The sequence below is a fragment of the Tachysurus fulvidraco genome, chromosome 18 (assembly GCF_022655615.1).
Source record: "Tachysurus fulvidraco isolate hzauxx_2018 chromosome 18, HZAU_PFXX_2.0, whole genome shotgun sequence".
Taxonomy (NCBI): domain Eukaryota; kingdom Metazoa; phylum Chordata; class Actinopteri; order Siluriformes; family Bagridae; genus Tachysurus; species Tachysurus fulvidraco.
Window position 1 is genome coordinate 11,982,782 of NC_062535.1, and position 17,871 is coordinate 12,000,652.

Genomic DNA, 17,871 nt, shown 5'->3' on the forward strand with positions numbered 1-17,871 from the left:
TAGCTTTTTCCACCTGGTTAGCTTTTTTTCACCAGGTTAGCTTATGTTTACCAGGTTAGCTTATGTTTACCAGGTTAGCTTATGTTTACCAGGTTAGCTTTTTCCACAAGGTTAGCTTATGTTTACCAGGTTAGCTTATGTTTACCAGGTTAGCTTTTTCCACAAGGTTAGCTTTTTCCACCTGGTTAGCTTTTTTCACCAGGTTAGCTTATGTTTACCAGGTTAGCTTTTTTTCACAGAGTTAGCTTTTTTTCACCAGGTTAGCTTATGTTTACCAGGTTAGCTTTTTTCCACCAGGTTAGCTTTTTCCACCTGGTTAGCTTTTTTTCCACCAGGTTAGCTTATATTTACCAGGTTAGCTTATGTTTACCAGGTCAGCTTTTTTTTCACCAAGTTTAGCTTATGTTTACCAGGTCAGCTTTTTTTCACCAAGTTTAGCTTATGTTTACCAGGTTAGCTTTTGCTGTCTAGGCTAGCCCTAGACTCGAACTCTAGCTTTTGTTCTCTACATTAACGCTCTATAGGTTAGCTGTTCACTTACTGGGTGTATATTTATTCCCTAGGTTAGCTTTCATGATCCCTAAAAACAGGCCAAGCTTCAGAAGAGACTAGATTTCTCTAATGAAGCTGTTGACACTGATTCATTGACACTGAAGGATCTAATGAATAAACCTGTGAAAACATTCTTACACAATTCTCTCTGAGACTCCGTTTTTCCCCTCTCTGTCTGTGTCTGTGCAGCGTGTTTGATGGCTTTCATTTCTGTAATCTACTCTCAAACCTCTGTACAGCATTCCTCAAATCCCCGTCCATACACACAGATGAGTGGGCCGTCCACTGCCTGTGTGTGTGTGTGTGTGTGTGTGTGTGTGTGTGTGTGTGTGTGTCTGTGTGTGTGTGTGTGTGTGTGTGTGTGGAAATGAAGATGTCATTACATTAGCAGTTGAATAGTGACACTCCCCCTTCCCATGCACATGCACACACACATATGAATACAAGGTGAATGAGCCCCCTCATTGTGAATGGAAGCCCCCTCTGCCTGACAGTTAGTACACTTTTATGCAGTGCAAACGACGGACCGAGGCCTCAGGCCAGACCACGGCCGCCCCAAAGGACCTGTTAGCATTCCCTCTATAGCCTCTTTACCATGGCAAAGGCACATCGCTTCTGAATAGAGCAGAGGAGATTGACTTCACTTCAAGTGGCCTTTCGAGGGATTAGGAAAGTGTGTGTGTGTGCGTGCGCATGTGTGTGTGTGTGTGTGTGTGGTCAAGTCCCTGTACTTTTAGACAAGATGTTGGAATTTTAGTTTATTTTTTTATTAATCACTTTACATTTTACACAATATATGTATGTATACCACAACAACATAAAAATAATGTAATAATTCTAAGAAAAAAATTAATTATTTTTTAAATTTTTTTTTAAATTAAAGACTTTTGTTGTTGAAATGAATGACAGGAATTTATGCTTGAATTTTTTTGCCTCCAATCTGTGATCCTTCTGCCTCCATAAACTCCTTAATGAGAGAGATATGCAGTTGCATGCAAAAAAAAAAGTTTGAACTCTACATTTTTTCACTGGAGAAACTCAAAATATCATCTATTTTTGCAAAGAAAAAAAACAACAAAGTTCTCTCATGAGTGATATCTGATCATGTGGACGTTTGAGGTGGTGGATTTTATTGGTGGATGATAAGTCCTGAATTGTTTATTTGTGCAACACGTCACGCTTTATACATAATTATAGTTACATTCGATGTTCATGTTACAGCAGCTTTAAGAGTTCACTCTTTAAACTGTTAATCTTTTTCTCTTGAAGTTGAATAGAGAAGAAAAAAAACAAATGATTCCTAGTGATTTGGGTTTGTTTTAAGATTTGCACTTACTATTGATTAGACATCTGAGTAAAGTGAAACACACACACACACACACACACACACACACACACACACACACACACACACACACACACACACTTGGAGGTGTGAAGGAGGGAGGGAGTGTGTGAGTGACAGCTGAATAGACAGAGATGCTTTATTAGATTTGATTAGTCGAGTCCTACAGAGAACTTTTAGTCAACAATGTGTTCGCAACTCAACTGAAGCTTCTCAGATCAGCCCAGTAATGAGCAGAGACTGAGCCACGCTGCGCTTCACACTCACTCACTGTGTTCTTTCCTTTCTCCGTAGACTACGCGTTACAGCGGAACGGTCAAAGTAACGTCTAATTAAATTGAATTGAATTTAATTTAAAAGCTTAAAAAGAATAATTGTTTATTATAATTTAGAATTGTTCTCATCTTATTTAAAGGGTTCGATCTTTTCATAATGGGAAAAATACTTTCCAAATATTTCGCATTTTTATTATTAATGAAGTGCTAAAGTTAAAAAATATTTCAAATTTAAATATTTAAATGATCTGTTATTTATTGAATAGTAATGTTTTAAGCAGTTCCTTTAAAAAACCTTTTTTATTTATTTATTTTTTTTTAAATTTTCTTAATAAACGTGGTCACGGTGGGATAAATGGGACACGGTGGTTTAGTGGTTAGCACGTTCGCATCACACCGACAGGATCGGGGGTTCGATTCCCACCTCCGCCTTGTGTGTGTGGAGTTTACATGTTCTCGCCGTGCCTCGGGGTTTCCTTCGGGTACTCTGGTTTCCTCCCCCGGTCCAAAGACATGCATGGTAGGTTGATTGGCATCCCTGGAAAATTGTCCGTAGTGTGTGTGAGTGAATGAGAGTGTGTGTGTGCCCTGCGATGGGTTGGCACTCCGCCCAGGGTGTATCCTGCCTCGATGCCCGATGACGCCTGAGATGGGCACAGGCTTCCCGTGACCCGAGTAGTTCTGATAAGCGGTAGAAAATGAGTGAGTAATAAAACATCAAAAGCTTAATTTGAGAAAACGAGCTTTCGTTTTTTGTTTCTAAATTAATTTTTTATTTTACAAATTGTTTGACAGGTAGACATTTAATAGGTTAAGATATTTCCTTTTTGATTTTTTCTTATATATTTATTAGGTTTTTGTAGGTTTTGTAGGTTTACATGTTGGATTGGTTCATAATGAATTTTAATTTTAATTTTAATATTTACTTATAAAGAAAATCGAAACGTTCACGACCCAATTATTTTTTTCCTCTCAGTAGTGGACACAAATTGACTGTAATGTTAATGATTGTAGTTTATTATAGTTGGGAAGATGTTAGATGTTGTTTTTATTGTGTGATAAATCAGGTTTAACTGTCAGTTTGGATCGATATTTTTCATGAATTGCTGTCGTTAATGATGGTTTAATGATGTTTTGTGTGAAAAATCCAGATTCCAAACTCTTAGATGTTGTGATTCTGGATACAGATTCTGTTACTTCAGCTGTAAGAGTAGCTAAATATTTAGCAGGAGGATTTAGTCAACAGCTGGATTTTTCTTCTTTTTCTTCCATCTACTTTTCCTCTTCTTTTTTCTCATGACACTAATTGCATTGTTTTGCAGGAGTCATGGGGTCAGATCTGTCTCCTAATTACAGACTCCTCTCTGTGCTGATGAGCGCCCCAGGCCTTTCTATCTGTAGTATATTAGCCAGGAAGCAATAATCTCCCGATTCTCGAACGGGACAAAGCCTAAAAAGTGGATCCCATCTTCCCGTGCCGCGTGAGGGCAGGGGTTTTCGGGCAGCTCGCGTCCTCGGGCATCGCTCCAGGCTACGCTGAGCCACACTACAAAGTCCAAAGCGTCAGGGTGCATTAGTGAGGAGGATTTAGTTTGTAATGATGAAGCAGTGGGGTACCTGCTGCATCCTTTATTTTTCCACCAACACTTTAGTTTGAAGTTGAATGAGCTTTTCCAAATGCTTACATTACATTTTGTTTATGAAGATTTGAAGGAAGCTTTTGTTTTAGTTAACCAGGCATTTTATTTCTTTAAACAGGCAGCTGATGGAGTCGCCTTCATCGGCCCTGACACACACGCCATCCAGGCCATGGGGGACAAGATCGAGAGCAAACTCATCGCCAAGGCGGCCAAAGTCAACACCATTCCGGGCTACGACGGAGTCGTAAAGGTTCGTATACTTCAAGTCAAGCTGAATCCAGTCCGCTATTTATCCAGACTTACATTTATCTCATTTATACATCTCAGCAATTGATGGTTAAAGGCCTTGCTCAGCTCGATGGCCCTGGGATTCAAACCCATGACCTTCTAATCTGTAGTTCAACACCATAACCACTAGGCTGACACATCTACATTCATCTGCCAAATGCCATAAATGTAAAGAATCCAATCCAAAAGTCATTCTCAAGCATGAAATGTGGGTAGAACACACTGCTGTTTAGCGATCGATAAACTTACAGAACCTTTCGGAAACGTTTAATATCATCCAGTAGAATTCATTCCCAAAACCTTTCTATTGTCAGCCTTACCCCAGCCACGCTCCAGTATTTCCTCTTCCAGTAGATATACAATACACATTCACATGAACTTTTATTTCACATACACAATCTGAATTTGAATGGAAAGCAAGTGATCAAATATAGAAATACAAGGCAACATACACACACACACACACACACACTCTCAGTGATTCGTTTGGAAAATAATCTGTGTCTGTGTTTATTCAATTCAAACACTCAAATTCAACAAAAAAACGCATCTTTAAGAAAATGAAACATGGCTAATTCACTAGTTTGCAAGGTTGCCAGGACAAGATTTCTTCACCAGTTGCATCTTAAAAAGTGCATGAATGAAAAGACCTGAAGATTCTGGCAAAATAAGTTCACTGTATTTTTGACTTGTTGCTGTGAGACTTAACCAATGTGTGGATGAGAAATTAACTTTGGCAGCTGGTGTGACTCACGGTGGGGCAGGTTTGAAGCTCGGGACATATTCTGCTTTTAGCCAGATGTGCTGTAAATGTCTCACAGCTGTCTGTAGCTTGAATGAACTTTAATATTAACGTCTCAGTCGCCATGGTGATTTCTAACCAAAACTGAATCGCCCATGTGGTGTGTGTGTGTGTGTGTGTGTGTGTGGGGGGGGTCTATTCATGTTATCTAGTACGCTTAATGCATTCAGCTCGTTAAATTTAGAGATACACCGAATTTGCTCTATTTTATAGCATTAAAAAGTTTTTTTGAATAGAGTTTATCAATAGAATTATTGCCAAAGACAAATTAGTGTTTAAAAAGTGTATGGAACATGTTGATCAAAGTAAACCATCTAAAGCAATGTTCGATGTCTGCAGATGACATGAGTGACTGTGCATGACAAAAACTATTCCACATTTAATGAGATGATGCAGGTGAAGACATTGCACAATTCAATCCTGTAAAACTCCCAAAGCGACGTGTTCCTCTGCAGCTCTGCGTCTCGGCCTCTGCGTCCATCCCCCCTCTCTGTTCTAAACGTGCTTTAACGACCTCGTGTAGTGGCCGTTTTGACACTTCCTGGCCTTATTGGCTCCATAAAGGGGAGCTGCGGTGCTCAGCACGGCAGACAAAGACAGCAGGTCGGAGCGTCCATTACCATATGAGAGACAGCAGTAACGACCAGCGTGCCATCAGCCAGATCGCTATCGAACCCTCACACACACGCTAAAACACGACTCGTTTAGCTTAGGCCGTATCCACGCTGTGGGGTTTCTCACCTCACTCTGATTACATACTGTTTGTGGAAGGAGAATAAATGGAGGAGAGAGGGAGAGAGGGAGAGAGGGAGGGAAGGAGGGAGAGAAAGAGGGAGGGAAAGAGGGAGGGAAAGAGGGAGGGAGAGAGAGAGAGATGATGAAACTTTCAAGAAATGACAAATAACATCACAGGATATTTTTCCAAGGCAAGAAAATTATAAAAAAAAAAACACAATAAAATGTTGCAACTAAGTTGTTCAGCTGAAGGAAGATGAGTGCAGAAGATGAGTGCAAATGCCCAGAACATGCCCTCTGTTGGTTGTGATGAGAAACTGCATCACTTAATTAGTCTAATGGAAACTGCTTATTAAAGCTGGACACATGGCAGAATCGTAACACGATCCTATTGACGATGCCCAACAATCACAACAATCATTTCATGAGAGTTTGACACTTTTATGTATTTATAGATATTTATAAAAGTGCACTTTTTACCTGTCTGTTTTTCGGAAAATCCCTGTCCTGGATACGGATATGTACGAACAGTACAGAGCACATAGACGTGTTCCAAAATGTCTCAAATTCTAGAATCCGTATTAAATATTCACCCGAAGGATCCATTCACTTTAATTTGGCTGTTATTAATTATGTTGAAACCTTTTCTTAGATTACTGACACTGTTTTTTTTACTTTATTTTTCAACTTATTTTTATTTTATTTCTTTTTTACAAATTTTTTTCATTAAATTCCCTCCATAAGTATACAGGATTGATTTTTCTGAATTTAGCGGACATGAAAATAATTAATACAATTCCTCAGACGCTCATTTTAATATAAATCCTTTTCTTCTATGATGAAATTATTATTATTATTTTTTTTTTTGTAGAATGCAGACGAGGCGGTGAAGATTGCACAAGAAATTGGTATGTAACAGTTAAGCCCTTATGGATAACTAAAACATTTGTATTAGAAAAGCCAGGTTCATCTCCAACATGACTCCAGATGACTTTGTGTCAGGGGTCGATTCACTTCACTCCTTTTTTATTTACATGAAAAGAAATAAGACTCATAATCTCCGCTTTGTAATCATCTGATACTTGTCAAAGGAGCAGTTCATCTAAAATGTCGTTGTCATTTATCAGTCGTAATCCCTCTAGTCTCAACCCCTCCCTCAGGTTTGCTAATATCACTATGAGAACAAGGAGACCTGTTGATAAATATCTGGATTCTGTATCCAAAAAAAAATAAAAAATTCTTTCTTAAAACACATCCAGTCCTTCCTTAGTGCTCAGTGAGCTGTACTGCTCACACGACACAACGTTTATCACTCGCAATCTGTTGACCTCTCAGACGAGCCTTGCACAGATCTTTCATGTGGAGAGATGCCCACTGAAGCGTGTCTGATCCATAAATCTAGCTTTGTTGTGTAAATAAATGTGACAGATGTCTATCCTGTGGCTTTGTGGCTTTGGCTGGTTGGTGTTGGTTGATTCTGCCTCTTTTTGGAATGAAGTTATTTCATAAATAAAGAGGATTGCTCTGCAAAGAGAAGTTCGACTTAGCTTTATTGTCAACTTAGCTTTATTGTCAAGTTAGCCTTATTGTCAAGTTAGCCTTATTGTCAAGTTAGCTTTATTGTCAAGTTAGCCTTATTGTCAAGTTAGCCTTATTGTCAAGTTAGCCTTATTGTCAAGTTAGCCTTATTGTCAAGTTAGCTTTATTGTCAAGTTAGCCTTATTGTCAAGTTAGCCTTATTGTCAAGTTAGCCTTATTGTCAAGTTAGCCTTATTGTCAAGTTAGCCTTATTGTCAAGTTAGCCTTATTGTCAAGTTAGCCTTATTGTCAAGTTAGCTTTATTGTCAAGTTAGCCTTATTGTCAAGTTAGCCTTATTGTCAAGTTAGCCTTATTGTCAAGTTAGCCTTATTGTGATTCTGCTACATGGACAAGATGTCGTGTCTCACAGGTCAACGGTGCTACATACATACAGACATAAACATAAAACAACAACGAAGCAGGGGGCAGGTACGGACTATGCAATAAGAAAAAAAAATACATCCAAGAAATAAATATAAATATGTAGACTATAGAACCACGGCTACAGTGTCAAGAAGTAGCTATTTGTATACTGTATGCCGTGAGGAGTTAACAGCTGTCCGGTTCGTACCATCGAGGCATTATAGAAGTGTTACGATGTGAGAATGGTGGATGAATTTAAATACTTGGGTTCATCTGTCCAAAGTAATGGAGAGTGTGATAGAGAAGTGAAGAAAAAGGGAAAGTCTATAAGATCATGGTGAGATCAGCTATGTTTGTATGGCATGGAGACCGCGGTGCCGATTCAAAGACAGGAAGCAGAGCCGAAGATGCTTTGGAGAAAAAGCGAGTGAGAGTTGAGATTGAGATAGTTTGGCCTTGTACAGAGGAGGGATACAGGGTTTATTGGAAGAGAAATGTATGGAGTATGGAGACACCGGGCAAGAGAAGAAGAGGAAGTCCAAACAGGACGTTTATGGATGTGGTGAGAGAAGACATACAGGTGGTTGGTGTGACAGCAGAAGATGCAGAGGACAGATCGAGATGGAGGAAAGTGATCCGCCGTGACATCCCGTAACAGGAGCAGTCGAAAACAGAAGAACAAAATTGTTGTTGTTAAATTTTTCTCTTTGCTTTTCCACACTGGTTGACGGAACCTGAAACCGGATCCAGGAACCTGCTGCTCATGACAGCAGTCGATTTTGTGTTCTCTTGGAATTTCACTTGATGCTTCTTAGTGCTGTTTTTGCTTTTCCTATCAGAGCAGCTCACAGCACACGAGTCATTCCTGCAAAGATCAAATATGACAGTAAATATCAGAGCATCTACGATAGTGAAGGAGTCTCAGCCCCAAAATGTGTGCTGGGTTTGTAACTCAAACTGTAACACAGCTTACCATGTCGCCAAAAACCGTCCTTCTGGGACATCTTTCTTTAGCACAATTTGGTATGAATTTATTTGTTACATTTCTATTTATTTATTTATTAGATTTTTTTAAAAATGAATTTATTTGATTACATTTACATTTATTTGATTACATTTACATTTGATTTATTTGTTACATTTTATTTATTTATTTATTTATTTGTTTATCTATCTATTTATTTATTTATTTATTTATTTATTTGTAAAGCAGCCTGTTTTTTTGTTTTGTTTTTTCTTTAATATATAAATGTTATTAATTTGGTCTCTTTCAGGTTATCCAGTTATGATCAAAGCGTCTGCAGGTGGTGGAGGTAAAGGCATGAGGATCGCCTGGAACGATGAGGAGACCAGGTAAGGGATCAGTATACGCTTTTGTAAAAGTTTTTATACAACTGCTGAGAATGGAAAGCTGATACGAATAAAGAGGCGACACAAAGGTGATGAAAAGTCTTAACAGTGTCAAGTTTTCATGTTGGGGTTTTTTTTGCTGAAAGTTTAGAAATTCACTTAAAATGTGTTAAATATTTATGCCTAATTCATGACCAAACGGGAAATGGAAAGTCCCTAAAAAATTAATCAATTTAGATCTAAAAACTTCAAGCTTTTAGGGAATATAGGCTTTTAATTTTTAAACTAATTTTAAAATGATTAAATGCTGTGAAATTAATTTAAGATTAAAAGCCGCATGAAAATAGAATAAATAATTGTGATTTTAAATATTGTGTAAATAAAGTGATCGTTTTATTGATTGATTGCAGTTTGTTTTATTGTAATTGTATTTACAATTTTCCTTTAATTATCTATATAAGAAACAGCTTTATATTAGCTAACTATTTATATTTAGTCATTTATTTATATATTATTTCTGATTCCTCTCCGAGTACTCTGATTTTAAATTTAGCGTTAAATTAAAATGTATCGCAAAAACAAACAAACAAAAAAAAAAACGTCTGGGTTACTCAGTTAAAAGGGTTAAAAGTGATACGTTTTTTATTATTAGAAGAAAAAATAGATTTTGTTCTTATATGAATAAAAATGGGACCTCTGTAACATAAAAAAACTTTTGTGTGTGAACATGAACCAGTGGCTCATAGGTTAACTGTATCCCACAGTGTATGAACATCCTGTAAAGATCTCTGTCATGTTTGATCTTCCATAAAAGGGAATAATTACGTTTATACAGTCGGCTCCTTTCAGACCTGTTGTTAGAAAAACCATGACACCTTCCTCTTATATTCTGCTGACTCTGGAGACAGTCGCTGATAAAACGCTTAGCAAACGAGGACACCTCTAATTAGCGTTCCTTATCTCTGAGGTGAAGTCAGCTTTTGTTTGATTTGTAATTGGATTTTATCTCAAGCCAAGAAAGTGTGACAAAAGGTGAGAGTGAGGTGAGAGTAAAGAGATCCCTAACTGATAAGAGGAAGCTTTGATACGGCCACAGCGTCGACCCTTCCATCACCACTCCGCCTGACCAATCAGAAGAGGTGTGAGGAAACCCAACCAGTACAGACTCCGTGTCTGCTCAGTCAAAATACCACTCCTTATTTATTATGATGTCATTTATTATTGCTTCAGATCAATAGAAACGTCAGAGCATCGTCAAAACTTTGCATTGTGTTTTGTCTCCTTTAGGGAAGGGTTTCGTTTTTCCTCACAAGAAGCCGCGTCCAGTTTCGGGGACGATCGACTCCTTATTGAGAAGTACATCGATAACCCTAGACACATCGAGATCCAGGTGATCTTGTGATGAGAGCAAAGCTATTTCTGGATCTCCTCCCCCTTGTTCTACTGAAGTCTGTTTAGTTTCTCAAATGTTTCCCTTCAGTTGATCAGCTGAGACTGAATTACTGCTTGTTTCCTTATTTAGGGTTGTAGTAGAGCCATGAGACTAACAAGTAATGGGTCTATATATGTTTTCTGCCTCAAACCACATTGAGGTCTTTTGTTAATGCCACCCAAATGAGCTAGTGTATTTTAGTCCACGTTCTGATTTAGCCTCATCCATAAACAGGCATAAAATTACACAGTGTAGCTGAGCACTGTATGTTATAGTGGCAGCCATTTTGGACATCTGTTCCTGTCATTCATGTTTGCTATCATTCAGATGCCTTCCTAAAGTCCCTGCTGTTCATTTACAAAGTGATAAAGCAACATGTGTACATTATGTGTTAGAGGAAATGTGTTGATTTTTGCTCTCTCACTCACTCTCTCACTCAACTCTCTCACTCAACTCTCTCACTCAACTCTCTCACTCAACGTACTCAACTCACTTTGTATTTAATCAAACTCTTTCTTATCAGGTTTTTAATGTTGTGTGTGTGTGTGTGCATGAGCAGGTCTTGGCAGATAAGCATGGAAATGCCCTGTGGCTGAACGAGAGAGAGTGCTCCATCCAGAGACGCAACCAGAAAGTGGTGGAGGAGGCACCCAGGTGTGTGTGTGAGAGAGAGAGCGTCGTTTGGCTCGACACTTATTTTACTAGACACTCCCCAGTACTAATATTGATAGTAGTAGGGGAGGAGCCAGCTGCATTGTGTAATACTGATTGTTTGCACATATTGTATCACTTTAGACACCATGACAAATCCTAATATATATATATATATATATATGTTTATTCTGTGTGTGTGTGTGTGTGTGTTTGTGCACATGCAGCACATTTTTAGACTCGGGCACTCGGCGTGCGATGGGAGAACAGGCTGTGTCTCTGGCTAAAGCTGTAAAATACTCCTCAGCAGGCACTGTCGAGTTCTTGGTCGACTCCAAAAAGAACTTCTATTTTCTAGAGATGAACACACGCCTCCAGGTGTGTTTCTGTGATGAGACATTAAACTAAAACACGTACACACACTCAAAGAACTCCTATAAACTGGGTTTAATTTGAATCATTAGTGAGAGACTTTAGAATAGTTTTGATAGGTGTGTGTGTGTGTGTGTTCTGTATCAGGTGGAACACCCTATTACCGAGTGCATCACAGGGTTAGACCTGGTGCAGCAGATGATCCGAGTTGCTAAAGGTTATGAGCTCAAGCACAAACAAGACGACATCCCTATTAATGGCTGGGCCATCGAGAGCAGAGTCTACGCTGAGGTAAATAAACATACCGCACCTCCATCCCTGGAACTGACAGATACGAAGTGTCTGGCAGTGACAGATACATTGGCCATGCCTCCTACTAATTTACTGTCGAATATATTGGCCACACCCACTTTAATGGAAATGACAAATACATCGGCCACGCCTCCTTCAGTGATAATGACAGACATCGGCCACGCCTCCTTCAATGATAATGACAGACACATCGGCCATGCCTCCTTCAATGATAATGACAGATACATCGGCCACGCCTCCTTCAATGATAATGACAGACACATCGGCCACGCCTCCTTCAATGATAATGACAGATACATCGGCCACGCCTCCTTCAATGATAATGACAGACACATCGGCCACGCCTCCTTCAATGATAATGACAGATACATCGGCCACGCCTCCTTCAATGATAATGACAGACACATCGGCCATGCCTCCTTCAATGATAATGACAGATACATCGGCCACGCCAATGATAATGACAGATACATCGGCCACGCCTCCTTCAATGATAATGACAGATACAGGATTCTGTTTTCTTTTTCAGGATCCCTACAAATCATTCGGCCTTCCCTCCATTGGTCGACTCTCTCAGTACCAGGAGCCAGTGAACCTCGCCGGTGTGAGTATTCCGTTTATTAGCGACATTTACATTTACATTTACATTTACGGCATTTGGCAGATGCCCTTATCCAGAGCGACGTACATAAGTGCTGAAATCTCTAACATTGAATACATTAATGCTGGTTCACTAGGTTACATACTTAAGATACCATGAGTTTAAAACATTTGTTCAAAGTTACAATGAAAAAGTGTCAAAGTTTTTTTTTTTTTTTTTAATGCAAAAGATAAGGAAAGAAGTGCTAGTTGAAGTGTTTCCTGAATAAGTTGGTCTTCAATCGCTGCTTGAAAATAACCAGCTGTCCGGACCTCTAGGGGAAGTTCATTCCACCACCTTGGTGCCAGTACAGAGAAGAGTCTTGTAGTATACGTGCCTCTTACCCTAAGAGATGGTGAAACCAGTCGAACAGTGCTGGTAGATCGGAGGTTGCGGGGTGCAGTGCGACGAATGATTAGGGCTTTCAGGTAAGAGGGAGCTGGTCCATTTTTGGCTTTGTAGGCCAGCATCAGTGTTTTGAATCAGATGCGTGCAGCTACCGGAAGCCAGTGGAGGGATCGCAGCAGCGGGGTGGTATGCGAGAACTTTGGCAGGTTGAAAACAAGCCGGGCAGCTGCCTTTTGGATCATTTGCAGAGGACGGATTGCGTACATAGGTAGACCTGCCAGCAGTGCGTTGCAGTAATCCAGTCTAGAAATGACAAGAGACTGAACAAGTACCTGAGCAGTCTGTGTGGACAAAAATGGCCGAATCCTTCTAATGTTGTAGAGAAGAAACCGACATGAGCGAATCACATTAGCAACATGAGAGGAAAAGGACAGTTGATTGTCCATGGTTACAACAAGGTTGCGAGCTGTGGCTGAAGGGGAGATCAGATCGTTGTGCAAGGATATAGCAAGATCATGACCTGGGGATGAATCACCTGGGATGAACAGCAGTTCAGTTTTGCTAGGATTGAGCTTTAACTGATGAGCAGTCATCCATGATGAAATATACAGAACATATACAGAACACTGCTAGTAGCTACTATACCTTTACTGTACAACTGTACTGACCTCGGCCATATTATTAAGTACACAGGTTGCAGACATGCACTTAGCTTCTACTTCATTTAAATTGTTTTCTAAATATAGCTTTGTATTTTTCCTATAATATTATAATAACACGTATGTCACGTATCAATCTTTTGGTGGAAGAGTGAAGGTCGAGTGAAATTTTTGGAAACTGCAAAAGATCAACTGGATAATAAACTGGAGTAAAAGAAAAAACCCTCATCATCTTCAAGAGCACTTGTGTCTTTTCAGGCTTTTAGCTTTGTGTGTGTGTGTGTGTTTGGGCTGGTGTGTTTGGTCAGGATGCTCATGGTTCAGATGTGCTTTGAAGCCCAGACTGTGGGGGGTTTGCCTCTTTACAGCTTTCCTGCCTCAAAAGTAAACATGTAATTGATACCAGAGCTCAGGCCATCCTGTGTGTGTGTGTGTGTGTGTGTGTGTGTGTGTGTTTCATCTGTGTTTATACTCATTAACTACAAAAGTGCCCTATTAATATTTCTGAGTTTGAAGGTATTTATTGTGCACCCATGTGACTGACGCCTCCGCATCTTGTCGCAGGTACAGCAGAATATTTAACTCTGGTTAGTGTGAAGAAAGCAAATGTAGGCGAGGAGATTAACACTCATCTTCTATCTTATAATTTCAGTACGCACAACACACACACACACACACGGTTTACTAGCGTTGCATTGTGGTGCTGCAAGGCCTAAAATAGCACAGCTTTAGAATACGCTATTGTCCTTCTCATCTGTTTGTTGTTCTCGACAATAAAGGCCAAAATATGCATTTAATATAACCATATTGTATAAAACTGGACTTCCTCAGGATGTTGTAAAAGTCTTTGATCGGGACGTGGGTCTGTTCCGTCACAGATAAATTCAGTCGCTGTCTCAGAGAGTGCTGATTGTGTTACATTTGGGTTGCGTAACGCTGGCCTACGTTGCATCATGGTATTCTTTCAGGAGGCATGTTTCTGTTTTCGAGGCCACATTTGCACACCGCAACCACAAACTGCCTTCGTTATTGACATTGTGGCAGTCTGTAATTATCACAAAGATTATCATCTAGCTGTTAGCTTTATGCAGCAGCTCTTATTTCCTCTGTTTCAAATTCAAAATCCACTCAAAGACACGAATAGTTTCACAATAAAAAAAAATATACTCCCAAGTGGCCTAACAGGAAAGTTCCTATAATTGGAAGATATTAGCCATGCTGTCTGGGAGGGACAGAGGGAAGCTCTCTCTCCTGTCAATCATAACGACACTAACCAATCGCAGGTGTCTGTGAGCTCGTGTATGCAGCATAGAGCTGATTCACTGCTGTGCTTCTCTGCGATGAAGCAGTAGCTAAATTTAGGAAACATGTGGTGGCAAGCACATGTAGCTGTTGTATGGTAGAGAGTGCTGGCTGGTGGCTGGGAACTGGCCCTGAGAAAATGTGGGAGGAAAAAAAAACATACGCTGAATTTGTTTATGAATAATTTTTACGTGTCACAGAGAAGATCAAAGCTTTTAAATCATTTACATCTGATATGCAAATGATCCAAGGATGAAAGCACGGCACATGTAAAGCATAAACCACACCTACTTAATAAGTGTGATTAATTAAATAAATTTTTTTTTCTATATTTTTGATAAATAAATCCATGAAAACATGACGATACAAATCGCTGTAACTGAAATGTTTCTCGTGACAATCTGTAACAAACCCAAGCTACATTATTAAACTGTCATTATTGGGAACAGCAATAAATAAATTGAAGCAAATAGTAAATGTCTAATTTGCATATTCATACATATTCATAGATCCTGGCAGTTTTATGGAGGGAAAATATGTGAAGATGATCAATAGCTTTTTATTTAAAAAATTTCAGTCATTAAAATTTTAGTCAATAAAATGAGTAAAAGTAACATGTTATAATAGGAGATAATATTAAATATACTTAAGAAATCTCAGGATCTTTTATTGGATCTTAAATTATAACAGGGGTAAATGATGCTGGTTTTTCTTCGCCACTTAGATGTATATCTTTGTGTTATATATGTTAAACTTAATCTGCCCCCCCCCCACCCCCCCCGCTTTTCCTCTCAAGGTGCGTGTGGACAGTGGCATTCAAGAAGGCAGTGACATCAGCATCTACTACGACCCCATGATCTCCAAAGTAAGAAGGTTTATTCAGTCTGTAGTGAGTTTGATGAATTCCGACGCTGTGGATTTGAGGTTAAACTGTTGATGTGTGCATGTAGTTGGTCACTTATGGAGCCACCAGAGCCGAGGCACTGAAGAAAATGGAGGATGCGCTCGATAACTACGTCATCAGAGGTGACACACGTGAACACGGACACAGACACAGACACACGGACACACACACGCGGACACAGACATACACACGGACATGGACACAGACAGACACACACGGACACAGACAGACACACACACACACACGGAGACAGACACACACACACACACGGACATGGACACACATACACTTGGACACACACACACATGGACACAGACACACACACATGGACACAGACACACACACACACGGACATGAACACACACACACATGGACACAGACATACACACACACACACACACACACATGGACACAGACATACACACACACACACACACACACACACACAAATGGACACACACACGGACATGGACACAGACACACACACACACGGACATGGGACATGGACACAGTCACACACACACACGGACATGGGACATGGACACAGACATACACACACACACACACACACAAATGGACACACACACGGACATGGACACAGACACACACACACACACACACGGACATGGGACATGGACACAGTCACACACACACACACGGACATGGGACATGGACACAGTCGTACACACACACACGGACACAAGAATCTTTACTGTGTCACAACATGTATCAGTCACTCTATAACACAATAAAGAGATCTTTTACTTTTAAATCCCTCTCTCTCTCTCTCTCTTTCTCTCTCTCTCTCTCTCTCTCTCTCTCTCTCTCTCTCTCTCTCTCTCTCTCTCTCTCTCTCTCTCTCTCTCTGTCTCTCTCAGGTGTGACCCATAACATTCCTCTTCTGAGGGAAATTATTGTTCACCCACGTTTCATATCAGGCGAAATCAGCACCAACTTCCTGCCTGAGGTTTACCCCGAGGGTTTCAAAGGCCACCCTTTGACGGCCAGTGAGAGGCGTGAGCTCCTGGCTGCAGCTTCTGCTCTCTATGTAGCCTCACAGCTCCGCTCACAAAGGTTTCTGGGACAGCAGAGGTTAGTGACAGGAAGTCAGTTAATAAAGAAGATATTCCCATCCTGCAGCCGATTGTTTAAGAATAACCATCTTTTAATCAGTTAACCATCAGTTAATGTTGCGTAACATCTGCTACTGATGGTTTACTTACTTATAGCAGCTATAAACAGTCATTCCCTCACCAACCTCATTTATTACATTTCTCTTGAATACAATAAAACAGTAACGCAGCCTGTCATTGTGGAGAAAAGTCGCACTGACTCTGGAGACTCCTCCTTAACAAAGCCGAGTACAAGATCTTCACAAAACACTTAATAATAATAATATTATTATACAGAAAAGCGTAAACTACTGAAATACGGAAACTTTGCCAATATCAATAATCACAGACTTTGTATCGTATCACTTCCTCTGTACAAGCTGATATGTTTGTGATCAATGCTTCTGACCAATCAGAATCAGGCAATCAACAAAGCCTGATGTGATAGGATCTATTATTTAATCGAGCATAAGCTTTCTACACATCATCTTAGTTGTGATTTTCATGCATGGTCCATGACTCTAAACATCATTGGTGTGTGTGTGTGTGTGTGTGTGTGTGTGTGTGTGTGTGTGTTGGGGGACGGACGGGGGACGGACGGACTCCTGATCCCTTTAATAAGGATAAAAATGTGAACAATGACAACAGAAGGAAATGAACGATTTTTCAAGAGCCTAACTCTACTAATAGTTTCATTATTTTCTTTGAGATCTGTAGCACTGACCAAAAAAAACACGCACTTCACCAAGCCATCTGTCAAAACATCTCTCCACTGCCTCCACTTTTTTGATTGCTTTCTAAAGTTATTCATGTGTGTGTGTGTGTGTGTGTGTGTGTGTGTGTGTGTGTGTGTGAGAGAGAGAGGCTGTAGAGTGGCTCTCTTTGTAGTGACTGCAGCCCACCATAGTGGAAAAAAACTGTGCCACTAATTGATTTACTTTAGATCTTGTAACAGAGGAGCTGTCAATCAAACCTTGTCCTCTGTGTCTGCAGGGAGTGTGTGTGTGTGTGTGTGTGTGTGTGTGTGTGTGTGTGTGTGTGTGTGTGTGTGTGTGTGTGTGTGTGTGTGTGTGTGTGTGTGTGTGTGTGTGTGTGTGTGTGTGTGTGTGTGTGTGTTTTGTGGCTCTACATGTGCCCAGCATCAGTAAGGTTGCTGTTCTGTAAGCAGGAAGTCAGGGAGGAAGGATTAGGCAGGGGACAGACACTGTTT

At 40.0% G+C, this 17,871-nt stretch overlaps 1 protein-coding gene across 1 annotated transcript in view; it reads left to right on the forward strand.

The window, feature by feature from the left end:
* Positions 1–17,871, forward strand: part of pcca (propionyl-CoA carboxylase subunit alpha) — a 42,497-nt gene that overhangs the window by 10,599 nt on the left and 14,027 nt on the right. The window contains exons 7-17 of the mRNA XM_027179300.2: positions 3,931–4,062; positions 6,509–6,545; positions 8,854–8,932; positions 10,217–10,319; positions 10,921–11,015; positions 11,240–11,390; positions 11,532–11,675; positions 12,226–12,300; positions 15,442–15,510; positions 15,596–15,671; positions 16,428–16,641. Of these exons, the coding sequence (XP_027035101.1) occupies positions 3,931–4,062; positions 6,509–6,545; positions 8,854–8,932; positions 10,217–10,319; positions 10,921–11,015; positions 11,240–11,390; positions 11,532–11,675; positions 12,226–12,300; positions 15,442–15,510; positions 15,596–15,671; positions 16,428–16,641 (1,175 nt within the window). The remainder of the gene's footprint in view (positions 1–3,930; positions 4,063–6,508; positions 6,546–8,853; positions 8,933–10,216; positions 10,320–10,920; positions 11,016–11,239; positions 11,391–11,531; positions 11,676–12,225; positions 12,301–15,441; positions 15,511–15,595; positions 15,672–16,427; positions 16,642–17,871) is intronic.